Below are 15,741 nucleotides of genomic sequence, written 5' to 3'. Positions count from 1 at the left end.
TGCAACAGAGCTGAGGGTGGGGATTCTCTGACAGGCAGGCTCCCCATTGACTAGGAGCAAAAGATTTATGGTGGGACAATTGAAGACCAGTGGAGAACTTTCAAAACGATCTTGCACAGTACTCAGTAAAAGTATATACCAGTGATAAGGAAGGACTCTAAAAAAAGAGATAATACCATGGATATCTAAGGAAATAAAGGAGGGTATCACATTGAAAGAAAATGCATACAAAGTGGCAAAGATTAGTGGGAATTGGGAAATTTTTAAAGGTCAGCAGAAAGCCACAAAAAAAGCTATAAAGAAAAGCAAGATGGATTATGAGAGTAAACTAGCTCAGAATATAAAAACAGATAGCAAAAGTTTCTACAAATATATAAAACAAAAAGGAGTGGCGAAAGTAAACATTGGGCCTTTAGAGGAAGAGAAGGTGGATGTAATAACTGGAAATGAGAAAATGGCTGAGGCATTGAACGGGTATTTTGTGTCAATCTTCACAGTGGAAGACACAAATACCATGCTAAAAATTGATGACAGGAAGGCAGGTGAGGACCTAGAAACCATCATTATCACGAAAGAGGTAGTGTTGGGCAAGTTAAGAACATAAGAAATAGGAGCAGGAGTAGGCCATCTAGCCCTTCGAGCCTGCCCCGCCATTCAATAAGATTATGGCTGATCTGAAGTGGATCAGTTCCACTTTCCCGCTTTCTCCCCATAACCCTTAATTCCCTTGTCTACCAGAAACCTATCTACCCGTGACTTAAATATATTCAGCAAGGTAGCCTCCACCACTTCAACGGGCAGAGAATTCCAGAGACTCACCACCCTTTGAGTGAAGAAGTTCCTCCTTAACTCTGATCTAAACAAGCCCCCCCTTATCTTGAGGCTGTGCCCTCTAGCCTAGTTAATGGGGCTAAAGGTAGACAAGTCTCCTGGTCCTAATGGAATGCATCCCAGGGCACTAAAAGTGACAGCAAATGCACCTAGTGATAATTTACCAAAATTCACTGGACTCTGGGGTGGTTCCTGCAGATTGGAAAACAGCAAATGTGATGCCTCTGTTTAAAAAAGGACATAGACAAAAGGCAGGTAACTATAGGCTTAATTTCTGTAGTAGGGAAAATGCTTGAATCTATCATGAAGGAAGAAACAGCGAGACATCTGGATATAACTTGTCCCACTGTGCCAGCGTGCTGCGCTGTCCTGAATAAACCTGCCTCTTCTCTGTTATCTCCTTAAGCAATGTGACAAATCCAAAACAAACAAGTTGGAAGAGCATGAGATTGAGGAGTTCTGCAAGTTTCTGATGCAGCGGCCAGAACTGGAGGAGATTTTTAACTATTACTCAGGAGAAGACCAGATCCTGACTGTCAGTGAGATGAAGAATTTCTTAAAGGAACAGAATGAAATCGCCACGGATGAAAATGTGGTGTTGATTATACACAAATATGAACTGAACGAAACAGGTAGGGCAAAGCTTCACCTTTCCGTTGCGTACAGCGGGCTCACACTTGTTAATAGTAATGCTCTGAGTTATTTTCAGAGATATACTGACCGTGAGAATCAATAAAAGTTTGATGTTAAATATTCTTAATTTGATATTAGAGACAGAAAGGACAGAGGGGAGTGAATGACTGAGCTGGCGAGTTACTGATGCAGATGTTGTCTTGTGTGATGCCTGTACCCCGGAACTGGGATAGGGAGAATAATGGGTCAGATGTGTGGTCTTATCTGTAGCATGGTTCACTGTTTGATGTTAGCATTGACTAACAGAATCAGACTGAGGGTTTTAACATTTCTACTTATTGTTTAATCAAAAACTGGTGGATTTTATGTTGACAGCAATATTGCAAGCTCCACTAAGACGTATTTAGATGTCTTTTACTGGGAATGTCTTACAAGGCATTACAGAATCAATTCATGATTCACTGCTTAAAAGGTTCTTTAATATTGAATGAAAATATTAATTGAGCAGAGATGATTGAGCAATCAGGTTTACTTAGAGGACTATGCTTAAAATATAGCAGAAAGTGCCGGAAATACTCTGCAGATCTGGCAGCGTCTGTGAAAAGAGAAACAGAGTTAATGTTTTGAGTCCAGTGTGACTCCCTTAAGATTAGTGTGTGGTTAGACACATCCCAGTTTTGAGCAAAGTTGATCGGACCACACGTGGAGTATTGTGTACAGTTTTGATCCCCTTACTTGAGATTAAATCCAATATATTTGCCTGTTCTGCTTTTCTCTCAGCCACTCTAGGTAGCAATCCATATGTTTGTACATTATCTGAATATAACACTCAAAATAAGAATTAACCCGTCAATTATAAATCATTGCGATTTTCCATGTGATAGTTTCTTTTCCTATTGGGTTAAAGAGATCAATACAACTCCTGTTTATTTCTTGTTCATAAAAACCATAAGAACCAGGAGCAGGAGTGGGCCATTCAGCCCCTCAAACCTGCTCCGTCATTTAATATGCTCATGGCTGATCCCATCTCAGCCTCAACTCCACTTTCCTGCCCATTCACCATCGCCCTTCAAACCCTGACTGATTAAAAATCTCTCCATCTCCTTCTTAAATTTACTCAATGTCCCAGCATCACCGCACTCGGGGGGGGCAGTGAACTCCATGAGATGTAGTTTCTCTTTATCTCTGATTTAAATCTGCTACCTCTTATCTGAAACTATGACCTCTCATTCTAGATTGCCCACAAGAGGAAACATCCTCTCCGTATCTACTTTGTCAATCCCCCTTATCATTTTCTACACTACAATTAGATCTCCGCTAATTCTTCTAAGCTCCAGAGAGTATAGACCTAAACTGCCCAATTTCTCTTCATAAGATAACCCCCTCATCTCTGGGATCAATGCAGTGAACCTCCTCTGATCTGCCTCCAAGCAACTACATCCTTCCTCAAGTAAGGGGATCAAAACTGTACACAATACTCCACATGTGGTCTCACTAATGCTTTGTACAGTTGCTTCAATACTTTTATATTCTAGCCCCTTAGCAATAAATGCCAAGATTCCATTTGCCTTCCTTATTACCTACTTTACCTGCATAAGGTTACATATAATTACCGTTCTAAGCTTTACAAAGAGCTCTGATTTTGAGTATGTGTTGTTGGTGCTGGTGTTCCCAGGTATTTGCTGTCTTTGTCCTTCTAGGTGGTAGAGGAACAAGAGCAGCAGGTACATGGGAACACCAGCACCTGATGTTCTCCAAGTCACACAACTTGGAAATAGATCATCGTTCCTTCATTGTCACTGGGTCAAAATCCTGGAGCTCCGACCCTAACAACACTGGAGGTGTACCTACATCTCAGGGAATGTAGCAGTTCAAGAAGGTAGTTCATCACCACCTTCTGGAGAATAAATATCTAGCCAGCTACGTCCACATCCCATGAATGGATAAATGAAACGCAAAGTATAATTGGGTACCATTCAATTCCTGATTCTACGTCAATCTCAATTAAAGAGGGCAGTATATACCCAAATATTTTCCTTTGTATAATTACCCGTTTTATACATTCATTGCCAAGTAATTCAAATTCTCAGAAAGTTAGGAATGAGTACCCAGTCAGTTTATAAGACTGCTGTAGGGGGCTTTGCATTCAATAATTCTGAAATTACTGGGGAGGGAGGGCACACGAGATGAGCAACTGATGCCAGTTGGGAGAGGCCAAGTCAAAGAACAGTACAGCACAGGAAACAGGCCCTTCGGCCCTCCAAGCCTGCGCCGCTCATTGGCCCAACTAGTCCATTCTTCTGTATCCCTCTACTCCCAGTCTGCTCATGTGACTATCCAGATAAGTCTTAAACGATCCCAGTGTGTCCGCCTCCACCACCCTGCTTGGCAGCGCATTCCAGGCCCCCACCACCCTCTGTGTAAAATACATCCCTCTGATATCTGAAGTCCTGAGTGGTGAGGATATTAGGGTCTAGTGTGTCTGTGTGTGTGTGTGTGTCTGTGTGTGTGTGTCTGTGTGTGTGTCTGTGTGTGTGCGTGTGTGTGTGTGTGGCACCTACACTTTCTGACCTGCAGGGCAATGAGTCTCCACCCATCTCCACCCATCTCCCCTCACCCTTGACCAACCACATCCCCCTCGTCATCATCAGGCATGGAACTGCTATCTGTCAGCCTCGACCCTCCCTCGATCGCCCTCAACACTCCCTCGATCACCCTACTCCTTCTCTCTCTTACCCTGAGCTCTCAGGATTTCAACATTGCCCTTCCCTGTATCATCCCGTTTCCTCCCTCTGTCCCCCACAAGCTTCCTTGGACTACCATCTCCCCCCCCTCCTCAATGAGGAATGTCCCTTTGCCTTTCCCTAATCTGATGTCCCCTCCCCTGTGGTTAAACAAAGTTCCTCTTGCAAGCAAAGCAGTTCCTATTCAGTCCAGATCCTCCAGGGAAGCCATCTTATCCTCTGTACATGACTGATATGCAGTCCTGAATCTGAACACACGTGTTTCTCATTTCCTGCATGTTTAATCCCACAGATAGACCTCCATCTGATGAAGTTGTGTTTTAATGGTTATGCTTGATATGCTAGTATATTAAATGGAGACTGCACTGCTTGCCATTGCACAATCCATCTGAAATCTACCAATTTAATAACTAACTTTTATCCACCATTCGGCAGCTGATATTTTGCCTCCTGCTCCATTCAGTGTCCCACAGCCTCGCGTCCCGAGGAACTTCACAAGTTTCCATCGGTGCCCCAATGGTTAATGCTTCTGCCTATGGATTAGACAATTCCAGCTTTGACTGTTCGCTGGATGTAATGTTTTGGGGCAGCACAGCCCCAGGGACCCAGGTTCGATTCCTGGCTCGGGTCACTGTGTGTGTGGGGTTTGCACATTCTCTCCGTGCCTGCGTGGGTTTCCTCCGGGTGCTCCGGTTTCCTCCCACACTCCAGAAATGGGCGAGTTGGGTTGATTGGCCGTGTTAAATTGCCCCGTAGTGTCAGGGGAATTAGCAGGGGTAGAGGATAAAGCCTGTGTGCAATTGTGCTCAGTGTCGACTCGAATGGCTTGAGTTTGCAGCAATAAAGGAAGCCAAGCGCTGAGAATGTAACTGCAACAACACTGTGTGCCTGGCTTCCTTATCCAAGGTCAAGTGTCAGGTTCCTCCTTTGCAGCGATTCCTGGTGTTCAAATCCTACAATGCATTGCCCTGTTGGGCACTGAGAATTCTCATAGAGAGGGAGAGAAAGCTCAGAGTCACGTCTCACATTCAGCTGGTTCCTTCTTGGCAAAAACACTCATCATGAAAAGTAGCCAGGCAAGCAGAGGGAACATTGGCAGGCAGAACATCTACAAATGATTCACTCAATTGAAAAAAAACACAAGCTGATGATTAAGTTTGAGTGGAAAGACTTAACACAGAAATCCCAACAGCCATGGAAAATTGCAGCAACAAGGAGTGGATTGGGCAACGTGACAGATAGAGATAAGTACAAGAGAGATTAAAGAGCAGAGAAATCGTAGCGAGTGGATTAGTTCGCAGAAAGATAGCCAAAAACATTACTGGGTTAAAAAGGAAAACCTTTACCCAGAGAATGATGACAACGTGCAATGCTCAAGTACAGAGATTGTCAGTGCATTTAAGGGTAGATTTGATTTATATACAAGGGAGAAAGGAATAGACAGAATAAAAACAGAAAGTACCGGAAATACTCAGCAGATGTGCAGCATCTGTGTTGAGAGAAGCGGAGTTAATGGGCTGGATTTTTGCAGATTAGGGAAGGTTCTACCAAAGCTAAAGGATGGCACACGGGACCCGGGTTCAAATGTCCATCAGCGTTTCCAGCATTTTTGGGGCATCACGGTGGCACAGTGGTTAGCACTGCTGCCTCACAGTGCCAGGGACCCAGGTTCGATTCTGGCCTCGGGGCCACTGCCCGTGTGGGGTTTGCACGTTCTCTGGGAGGGTCTGTGACTCTGATTTTCAGGCACAGGCTCGTATCAGAATCAGACTTCCCCAGCGTACAAAAATTGCAATTATCACAGGAAGGAAGACTGAGGAAATGGGCAGAGCAACTTCCCACGGGCAGCATGTAGAGGAGAGACATTACACCTCTGTGAATCCATCAATAATTGAGTTTTCATGGTGCCCTGCACTCTAAAACACTCTACTTAGTGCACCCCTTTGTAAGCTCAAAGGAGGTGGAGGCAGGCTGCTCACCTCTCTGTAAGGCACTGAGGAACGTGGTGCCTAACCTCTTTATGCAGGGATCTGTTGGAGAGCTATCTCAGATTGTGGATCCTGCAAAGGCGCAGGGACAGATATAGAAGCCGGAATATGGTGGAGTAGCTGGGACGCTGTGGGCGGTGTGCGTGTAGAATAGTCCCCAGAATCCTCATCCTTCTCCTCAGTCCCCGGTTGGTGTACTGGAAGGTTGGAAGGGGTTAGCTGCTGGGCTACAGCTCTCTGTCATTCCAGCAAGTGGCACCGGTGTGAACACCCTGCCGTTATTCTACAGTTTCTTGTGGACGTGGAGACCAGCGTTCACACTCTGAATGGATTGGTCAGGTTACTGAGTTTGGCATCACATTGTTCCTGCATCTACTCCGTGTGAATCTCCACGTGATTGGCCAGTCTTTCATAGTTGGAGCCAGCGCAGTTGAGACTCCCAGGTGAGTTCAAGCTCATCGCAACAATGGACTCAAAATATGGGATCTTGCATCGCCTCGGGGAAGATGTCTACACGTCTACTGATCTAAATACTCTGCCCTTAAGCTGACTCCTGAGGCCCAACCTCAATGCCTAGTGAAACATCAACATAACTGCCCTCCCTGCGAGAGAGACAGTGCACAGATGTCTGAGTGTTGACACTACTCTTTCCCTCTGGTGTGGTTCCTCCATGACTCTAGGCGTGCACTGCATCCCTCCGTAGTGTTGGGATTTGTGTTGGTGGAATGTGATTGAGATGTGGCAGCCGCTCCTCCTGATTCCCGAGAGATAACCTGGGCGATTGGTGAAGGGATCTGATTGGGACAGAACTGATGATATTTAGTGTAAACATCTGGCATCACCCATTTGGTGATGGGTCACACTGGGCAGTCAGGTGCCAGCACGTTAATGCTTGGATCCACACCAGTGCCGTTGTCTTTTCATTCGAAGGGGGTTACATACTGCCTGTGTCCCAGCTGATGTGTCACTCATCACAGAGACTTGTTACGATGTGGAGGTTGTTCCCCTTTAAGACGTAATGCTGAATCCCCCCCCAAAGAGAAAGACCTCCCAGAAGAGGCTGGGACTCTGTGTGTACTTTGTATTCTAAATCTTCAAATACTGAAACCAAACCAGCTTTTAAAGGTGGAATGTTTTGAAGCTTCTAGCATTTTTCTTTACACCTTTATAAACTCAGCTTTGCAACAGACTGCAGCCAACAACTCACTAATTCAGCAGTTTCTGGATGCAAGATCAAGGACACTGAACAGTTGTGCTCACACAGCTGCGATACCCTGCCACATTACATAGAATATAGAACATTACAGCACAGTACAGGCCCGTCGGCCCTCAATGAGAGGGGATTAAGGGTTATGGGGAGAGGGCGGGAATGTGGAACTGAGCCACGACAGATCAGCCATGATCTTATTGAATGGCGGGGCAGGCTCGAAGGGCTAGATGGCCTACTCCTGCTCCTATTTCTTATGTTCTTAATGTTGTGCTGAGCTATGTCCAATCCCATGATCAAGCTATCCCACTCCCTGTCATTCTGGAGTGCTCCATGTGCCTATCCAATGCCCGCTTGAAAGTGCCCGGAGTGTCCAACTCCACTATCACAGCAGGCAGTGCATTCCACACCCCAACCACTCTCTGAGTGAAGAATCTACCTCAAACATCCCTCCTATATCTCCCACCATGAACCTCATAGTTATACCCCCTAGTAACAGCTACATCCACCCAAGGAAATAGTCTCTGCACGTCCACTCTATTTATCCCCCTCATCATCTTATAAACCTCTATTAAGTCGCCTCTCATCCTCCTCCGCTCTAAAGAGAAAAGCCCCAGCTCCCTCAACCTTTCCTCATAAGACCTCCCCTCCAAACCAGGCAGCATTCCTGGTAAATCTCCTCTGCACTCTCTCCAATGCTTCCACATCCTTCCTATAGCGAGGTGCCCAGATTGGAACACAATATTCCAAATGTGGTCTCACCAAGGTCCGGTATAGTTGCAGCATAACCCCATGGCTCTTTAAACTCAAACCCCCTGTTAATAAACGCCAACACAGTATAAACCTTCTTCACGGCTCTATCCATATTCTTTAGATTATGGTTGGAGAGATCTTTTCTGGCTGTGGCATAAAGTGTATCCCTCCGGTCTCCATGTCCCTGTCATACCTGGATACCGTGCCCCTGAACATCAGTGACACAGCCCCCCACTGGACATTGCTGGCATCGCACCCCCCCCCCACCCCGGACATAGGTGACATTGCGCCCCCCCCCCCCGCCCCCCTGGACATCAGTGACACTGCCCCCCTGGACATTGGTGACATTGTGTCCCCCCCTGGACATCGGTGACACTGCCCCCCTGGACATTGGTGACATTGCGCCACCCCCCCCAGACATCAGTGACACTGTCCCCCGGACATTGATGTCATTGCGCCACCCCGGGTATTGGTGACACTGCCCCCTGGACATTGGCAACACTGCCCCCCCTGGACATTGGCAACACTGCCCCCCCCCCCCCAGGACGTTGGCAACACTGCCCCCCCCCCCCCCAGGACGTTGGCAACACTGCCCCCCCCCCCCGGACGTTGGCAACACTGCCCCCCCCCCCCCAGACGTTGGCAACACTGCCCCCCCCCGGACGTTGGCAACACTGCCCCCCCCCCCCCAGGACGTTGGCAACACTGCCCCCCCCCGGACGTTGGCAACACTGCCCCCCCCCGGACGTTGGCAACACTGCCCCCCCCCCCAGGACGTTGGCAACACTGCCCCCCCCCCCCGGACATTGGCAACACTGCCCCCCCCCCCCCCAGGACGTTGGCAACACTGCCCCCCCCCCGGACATTGGCAACACTGCCCCCCCCCGGACGTTGGCAACACTGCCCCCCCCCCCCCGGACGTTGGCAACACTGCCCCCCCCGGACGTTGGCAACACTGCCCCCCCCCCGGACGTTGGCAACACTGCCCCCCCCCCCGGACGTTGGCAACACTGCCCCCCCCAGACGTTGGCAACACTGCCCCCCCCCCCCCGGACGTTGGCAACACTGCCCCCCCCCCGGACGTTGGCAACACTGCCCCCCCCCCAGACGTTGGCAACACTGCCCCCCCCCCCGGACGTTGGCAACACTGCCCCCCCCCGGACGTTGGCAACACTGCCCCCCCCCCCCCCCCGGACGTTGGCAACACTGCCCCCCCCCCCCCCCCCGGACGTTGGCAACACTGCCCCCCCCCCCCCCCCCGGACGTTGGCAACACTGCCCCCCCCCGGACGTTGGCAACACTGCCCCCCCCCCCCGGACGTTGGCAACACTGCCCCCCCCCCCCCCCCCCGGACGTTGGCAACACTGCCCCCCCCCGGACGTTGGCAACACTGCCCCCCCCGGACGTTGGCAACACTGCCCCCCCCCCGGACGTTGGCAACACTGCCCCCCCCCGGACGTTGGCAACACTGCCACCCCCCGGACATTGGCAACACTGCCCCCCCCCCGGACATGGGCAACACTGCCCCCCTGGACATTGGCAACAATGCCCCGCCCCCCGGACATTGGCAACACTGCCCCCTTGAACATTAGATGAATAACATTTCTCTCTGTGCTGTGCTGTTCACAAGCTGTGATCACAAGCTGGAACCTGAATATTGAGCTGAACAGAGAGTGATGTGGTTGGATGACAGGGGAGTAAGGGGTGATGGTGGAGGGGGTGTGTGGGAGGGATTAGATAGGAGGAGTGTAAGGGTTAGTCGTGGAGAGGGCGCATGGTTAGGGATTGGATGGCGGAGGCGTACGAGGTCGGGGGGGTGTGGGGAAGGGGGCCTGGTTAGGGGGAGCAGTGCATACATTAAATCCTTTGATGTGAGTGCTCCAAAAGGGCACAGCGTGTTTGGGAGTTTTCAGGAGCCTGTGGCCTGCTCCCTTGGACATCAGGCATGCCTGCATTGACACAGTGCTGCAATAAGGGTTATGAGTGAGGCACCTTTGGGTGTCTTGGGGATGGGCGAGCTGAATAGGTATATGGCAGGACTAAGGATCAGCAGGAGGGGCCCAGAGAAGCTAATGAGGCCTAATATTCACATCCTAAGTTCAGAGTGTGGACAACTTCTGCAACTGCTAAGATACAGCCAACTACAGCGCTGGGTGTGGGGAAACTTTGCCAACAGTGATGGTGTGGTTCCTCCTTACATGTGTGCAATAGGACAACTGCACAGTCCACACGGAAGTCCCGTGATGGGTCAAGTCTCGCAGCAATAATGACCTGTTGGCCACTACTTACAGATCGTACTCACATGACAGCTCTCAAATGTCTCCTCCCGCACAGCCTTGTGCCCACCACAGCAGCCCAAGCTTCATAGTGAGTGGGTCAGGGCTGGTTCTTCATGCCAGGCCTGAGACAGGATGAAAAGCCTTGTTTCCTCACCTCGCCCTCTGAACTGTTCCCAGGGTCAGGGGGTCTGATTCCAGCACCTATGCCCTCTACCCCCAAGAGCCCACCACTCCGGAATGAAAACCGAACCCTCTTCAGGGCACTTTTTCCCTCGGCAGGCAGGTTGAACCAGGAAATTTTCCAACTCCAGCTACCCCCATCTGACGGCAAAACTCAAGCCTAATGTTTGAGGCTGATGACCCTTCATCAGAAAGGCGGGTGCAAACAGACGTGACGTTGATTGAGGGTGTGATCACTGTACTTGACCAGACTTAGAAAACATTCCTTGCTGCAACTGTACAGGGCACTGGTGAGGCCGCAGCTGGAGTACTGTGTGCAGTTTTGGTCGCCGCACTTGCGCAAGGATATTTTGGCCTTGGAGGGAGTGCAGAGGAGGTTCACTAGGCTGATACCAGAGATGAGGGGGTTGGCCTATGAAGAGAGAGACAATAGACTGGGTCTGTACTCGTTGGAGTTTAGAAGGATGAGGGGGGATCTTATAGAGACGTATAAGATAATGAAGGGGATGGATAGGGTAGAGGTAGAGAGATTCTTCCCGCTTAGAAAGGACAGCAGGACTAGAGGGCACAGCCTCAAGATAAGGGGGGGTGCAGTTTAGAACAGAGTTGAGGAGGAACTTCTTCACTCAAAGGGTGGTGAGTCTCTGGAACTCTCTGCCCGTTGAAGTGGTGGAGGCTACCTCGTTGAATATATTTAAGTCACGGGTAGATAGGTTTCTGATAGGCAAGGGAATTAAGGGTTATGGGGAGAAAGCGGGAAAGTGGAACTGATCCACTTCAGATCAGCCATGATCTTATTGAATGGCGGGGCAGGCTCGAAGGGCTAGATGGCCGACTCCTGCTCCTATTTCTTATGTTCTTATGTTCTTATGTTATTCTGTGAGAATAGGCATATTGGGACAGGGTAGGCCATTCAGCCCATCGAGCCTGTTCCATCATTCAATTTGACGATGGCTGATCAAGGTGAAAGCTGTGGCAATAGACAGATACGGGCAGCAGGGTGTGAAGAGGAGGTTTATTAGACAATATACTGTAGCCCAGTGGAGTTTGATAGCCTGTTTCCGAGCTTTAGATTTTCGGTAATATTGCACAATAATCTTGCTTGGGAAAATACATTCACACCCAGGGTGTATTTTCAAAGACTGTCCAAGTACAATAATCACACCCTTCACGAACATCAGTACAAGCAAATACTGTTTGAAAAACTCAGCAGTTTTTTCAGCGTCTGTGGAGAGAAACCGAGTTGACATTTCGCGTCAATAAGAATCATGCAGATTCAAAGCATTAACTGTTCCTCTCTCCACAGATGCTGCCGGAACCACTGGCTTTTCCCAGCATTTTCTCATACAGTCATAGCGTTACATAGGTTTACAGTATGGAAACAGGCCCTTTGGCCCAACTTGTCCATGCCACCCTTTTTTTAAAACCCCTAAGCTAGCCCCAATTGCCCACATTTGGCCCATATCCGCCTACACCCATCCTCCCTGTTTAACTATCTAATTGCTTTTAAAATTGTACCCGTCGCTACTACTACCTCTGGCAGCTTGTTCCAGACATTCACCACCCCCTGTGTGAAAAAATTGCCCCACTGGACACTTTTCTATCTCTCCCCTCTCACCTTTAACCTACGCCCTCTCAAAGAACAAAGAACAGTACAGCGCAGGAAACAGGCCCTTCAGCCCTCCAAGCCTGCGCCGCTCATTGGTCCAACTAGACCATTCGTTTCTATCCCTCCAGTCCCAGTCTGCTCATGTGACTATCCAGGTAAGTCTTAAACGATCCCAGTGTGTCTGCCTCCACCACCCTGCTTGGCAGTGCACTCCAGGCCCCCACCACCCTCTGTGTAAAATACATCCCTCTGATATCTGAGTTATACCTCGCCCCTCTCACCTTGAGCCTGTGGCCCCTCGTGGTCGTCACCTCCGACCTGGGAAAAAGCATCCCACTGTTCATCCTATCTGTACCCTTCATAATTTTGTACACCTCTGTTAGGTCTCCCCTCATTCTCCGTCTTTCTAGGGAGAACAACCCCAAGTTTACTCAATCTCTCATTTTAGACTCCCCTACCTTTGGAAAAAGATATTGACTATCTAGCTGATCTATGCCCCTCACTATTTTGTAGACCTCTATAAGATCACCCCTCAGCCTTCTACGCTCCAGAGAGTAAAGTCCCAGTTTATGCAGCCTCTCCTTATAACTCAAACCATCGAGTCCTGGTAGCATCCTAGTAAATCTCTTCTGCACTCTTTCTTTAGTTTAATAATATCCTTTCTATCATAGGGTGTTTTTATTTTGGGTTGGATTAAGTTGGGTTGGAATGAAATGTATTGAGTTTTGGGGCTGATTTAGATCGGATTGCATTGAGTTCAGTTGGCTTGGGCATTGATTGACTAGAACATTGGAGATGAGTTTTGGTGGTAGTCATTACAGGGTGGTGGTTGGAGATGTGTATGCCAGGAGCTGATAGAAAATAAAGGAGCAGCTTGATCAATGGCAAGGAGGAAGAGGGAGAAAACATGGGCATCATTGGATTGAGCAGATGGTCAGAAGGTGAATGATGTGTAAAGTGAAGGAGGTGAATCAATATCTGAGGGGAGTATTCTGGGCCCCATATCTATTCACAATGGAATAATTCATTAAGGGGACTAATATTTGCTTGTGAGACCTACAATTTTCCTTTATCCCTCTCCTTATGATCATGTTGGGATAAAGTTTCTCAGGAAGTAGTCCCGTGGTACCAAAAGAATGAATTGGAATATGAGCAACTCTACAACTATAGCAGCCAATGAAACCTGTCTCTTATCTCATCCACTATGGACATCTTCAGGCCAACCTAAATGGGGTGGCAGGGGAGGTGGACACTGGATAGTGTTGGACACTGGACATTGATGGACACTGGACAGCGATGAGGGATAGACACTGGATAGTCTACATGGTTCATAGAATCTGTACAGTGCAGAAGGAGGCCATTCAGTCCATTGAGCACAATTCCACCCAGGCCCTATCCCTGTAGCCTCTTGTCGATATCCTGCTAATCACCCTGGCACAAGGGGGAGTTCCTGTCAACCTTGTCTGCATATATTTGAAGCGTGGGAGGAAACCTGAGCACCCGGAGGAAGCCCACGCAGACACGGGGAGAACATGCAGACTCCACGCAGACAGTGACCTGAGCCAGGAATCGAACCCAGTTCCCTGGCACTGTGACACAGCGATGCTAACCATTGTGCCACCGTGCTGCTTAGTGATGAGGGATGATATTGGACATTGGTGGAAACTGGATAGTGATAAGGGATGGACACTGAACACTGATGGGTACCGGATAGTGTCACTCATACATCATTCACAGACCCAAGGATAACAAACAAACTGCACTGAATGCATTCAAGAGGCAGCTGGATATAGCACTTGGGGCAAATGGAATCAAAGGCTATGGGGAAAAAGCGGGATTTGGCTATTGAGTTGGATGATTAGCCATGATCGTAATGAATGGTGGAGCAGGCTCGAGGGGCTGAATGGCCTCTCCCTGCTCCTATCTTCTATGTTTCTATGAATTCTGGAACTTGCGCCATGGAATGGTTGCGGACGACACGGGTTAGCTGTCATTTTCAAGACAGGTTGAGGGGTTTTTTTCTGGGAAACAGTGTCAGAGGATGTGGGGGAAGGCAGTTAAGATCCATCTGAAAGATATAGCTGTCTCAATAATTACCTTTACTGGTCCTGTGCTCTCTCATCGCCCTGGGACTTCTGGGAGCCTGAACAGTGTTACCTCCCACCAGTTCTGATCGGAATCAATAACTGGAGTCTGATTTATGTCACATCAATCCCATTTTAAGATCCTTGCCATCCTGAAACTGCCAGCTGAAGGGACAAGAATCAGAACCATGTTGTGAAAGTGAGACTTACAGAACCGTTCTTTACACACCAAGCTGATTTGCCAATGATACACATGCTGCACAGGGAAGGTGGTAGCACTGTGGTACGTCACTGAACTAGTAACTCAGAGATCCAGGGTAATGTACTGGCAACCTGGGTTTAAGTCCCACCATGACATTCGAATCATTTTTTTTTTAAATTGGAATTAAAAGTCTAATTATCCACTATTGCTATAATAATTACAGGGGTCAGCTGTAAAAGAACAATGCTGTACTGTACAAAACAAAGTAAAGCAAAAACCACAAGCCAGTGGGAAACACAAACAGGTCCCAACTGGGACAATGCAGTAACGGACCCACTCGGGGGCCTGCTTTATAAAGGATTCAGTATACGAGCTCCATATGCTAAGGTAATTCCAGTCCCTAGCTCATATTCAATGAGTCCAACAGGGTGGTCAATCAGTGATCCCCCATACAAGTCCTGGAGGTTATCACAATTGTTTTTTTAAAAAGCTCACCTGGTTCACTAATGCCCTTTAGGGAAGGAAATCTGCATCCTTTCCTGGTCTGGTCTATATGTGACTCCAGACCCACACCAATGCATGCATGAGGTCTAGGCAACTAAAAACAGATGAAGCGTTTGAAGAATATAGGGAAATGAAAAAGAACTCAAACAGGGAGTTAGGAGGGCAAAAAGGGTCACACACTGTCCTTGGCAGGCAGGATTAAGGAGAAGCCCAAAATATTTTATACATATATTAGGAACAAGAGAGTAGTTCGAGAAAGAGTTGGTCCACTCAAGGACAAAGGAGGGAATTTATGTATGGGACCAAGGAAATGGATGAGATCCTTATTGCAATACTCCAGACAGGATCGGGCTAAGGCTCCGAGCCTTGTATACCAGTTCTTGAGAGAAGTGCCAATATTCCCTTAGTCTCTGGATTAATTTTTAAGGCTAGTTTCCCCTGACCTGTGTATGTGAATTTCTGCCCGTGGTACTTTGATAGCCTTTCAAACTCAGGACCTGAACCTGGGGCAAGTCAACATGGAAAATGCTGGAAATACTCAGTAGGTCAGACAGATTAAAACAGAGTTAACCTGTTGGGCCTGTGATCTTTCACCACTGTGTGGAGATGCCGGCGTTTGACTGGGGTAAACACAGTAAGAAATCTGACAACACCAGGTTTAAGTCCAACCGATTTATTTGATAGTAAACTCACAAGCTTTCGGGGTCTGTCCCTTCGTCAGGTGAAT

At 48.4% G+C, this 15,741-nt stretch overlaps 1 protein-coding gene across 1 annotated transcript in view; it reads left to right on the top strand.

Moving 5' to 3' along the window:
* Positions 1-15,741, top strand: part of LOC145359286 (1-phosphatidylinositol 4,5-bisphosphate phosphodiesterase delta-3-like) — a 132,725-nt gene that overhangs the window by 62,910 nt on the left and 54,074 nt on the right. Inside the window, exon 5 of the mRNA XM_080213834.1 lies at positions 1,238-1,463. Coding sequence (XP_080069960.1) covers positions 1,238-1,463 — 226 coding nt within the window. The remainder of the gene's footprint in view (positions 1-1,237; positions 1,464-15,741) is intronic.

This window comes from Carcharhinus amblyrhynchos, chromosome 27 (genome assembly GCF_965287045.1).
Source record: "Carcharhinus amblyrhynchos chromosome 27, sCarAmb.v2.hapA, whole genome shotgun sequence".
In the NCBI taxonomy this organism is placed as follows: domain Eukaryota; kingdom Metazoa; phylum Chordata; class Chondrichthyes; order Carcharhiniformes; family Carcharhinidae; genus Carcharhinus; species Carcharhinus amblyrhynchos.
This window is presented reverse-complemented; position numbering and strand designations above follow the sequence as displayed.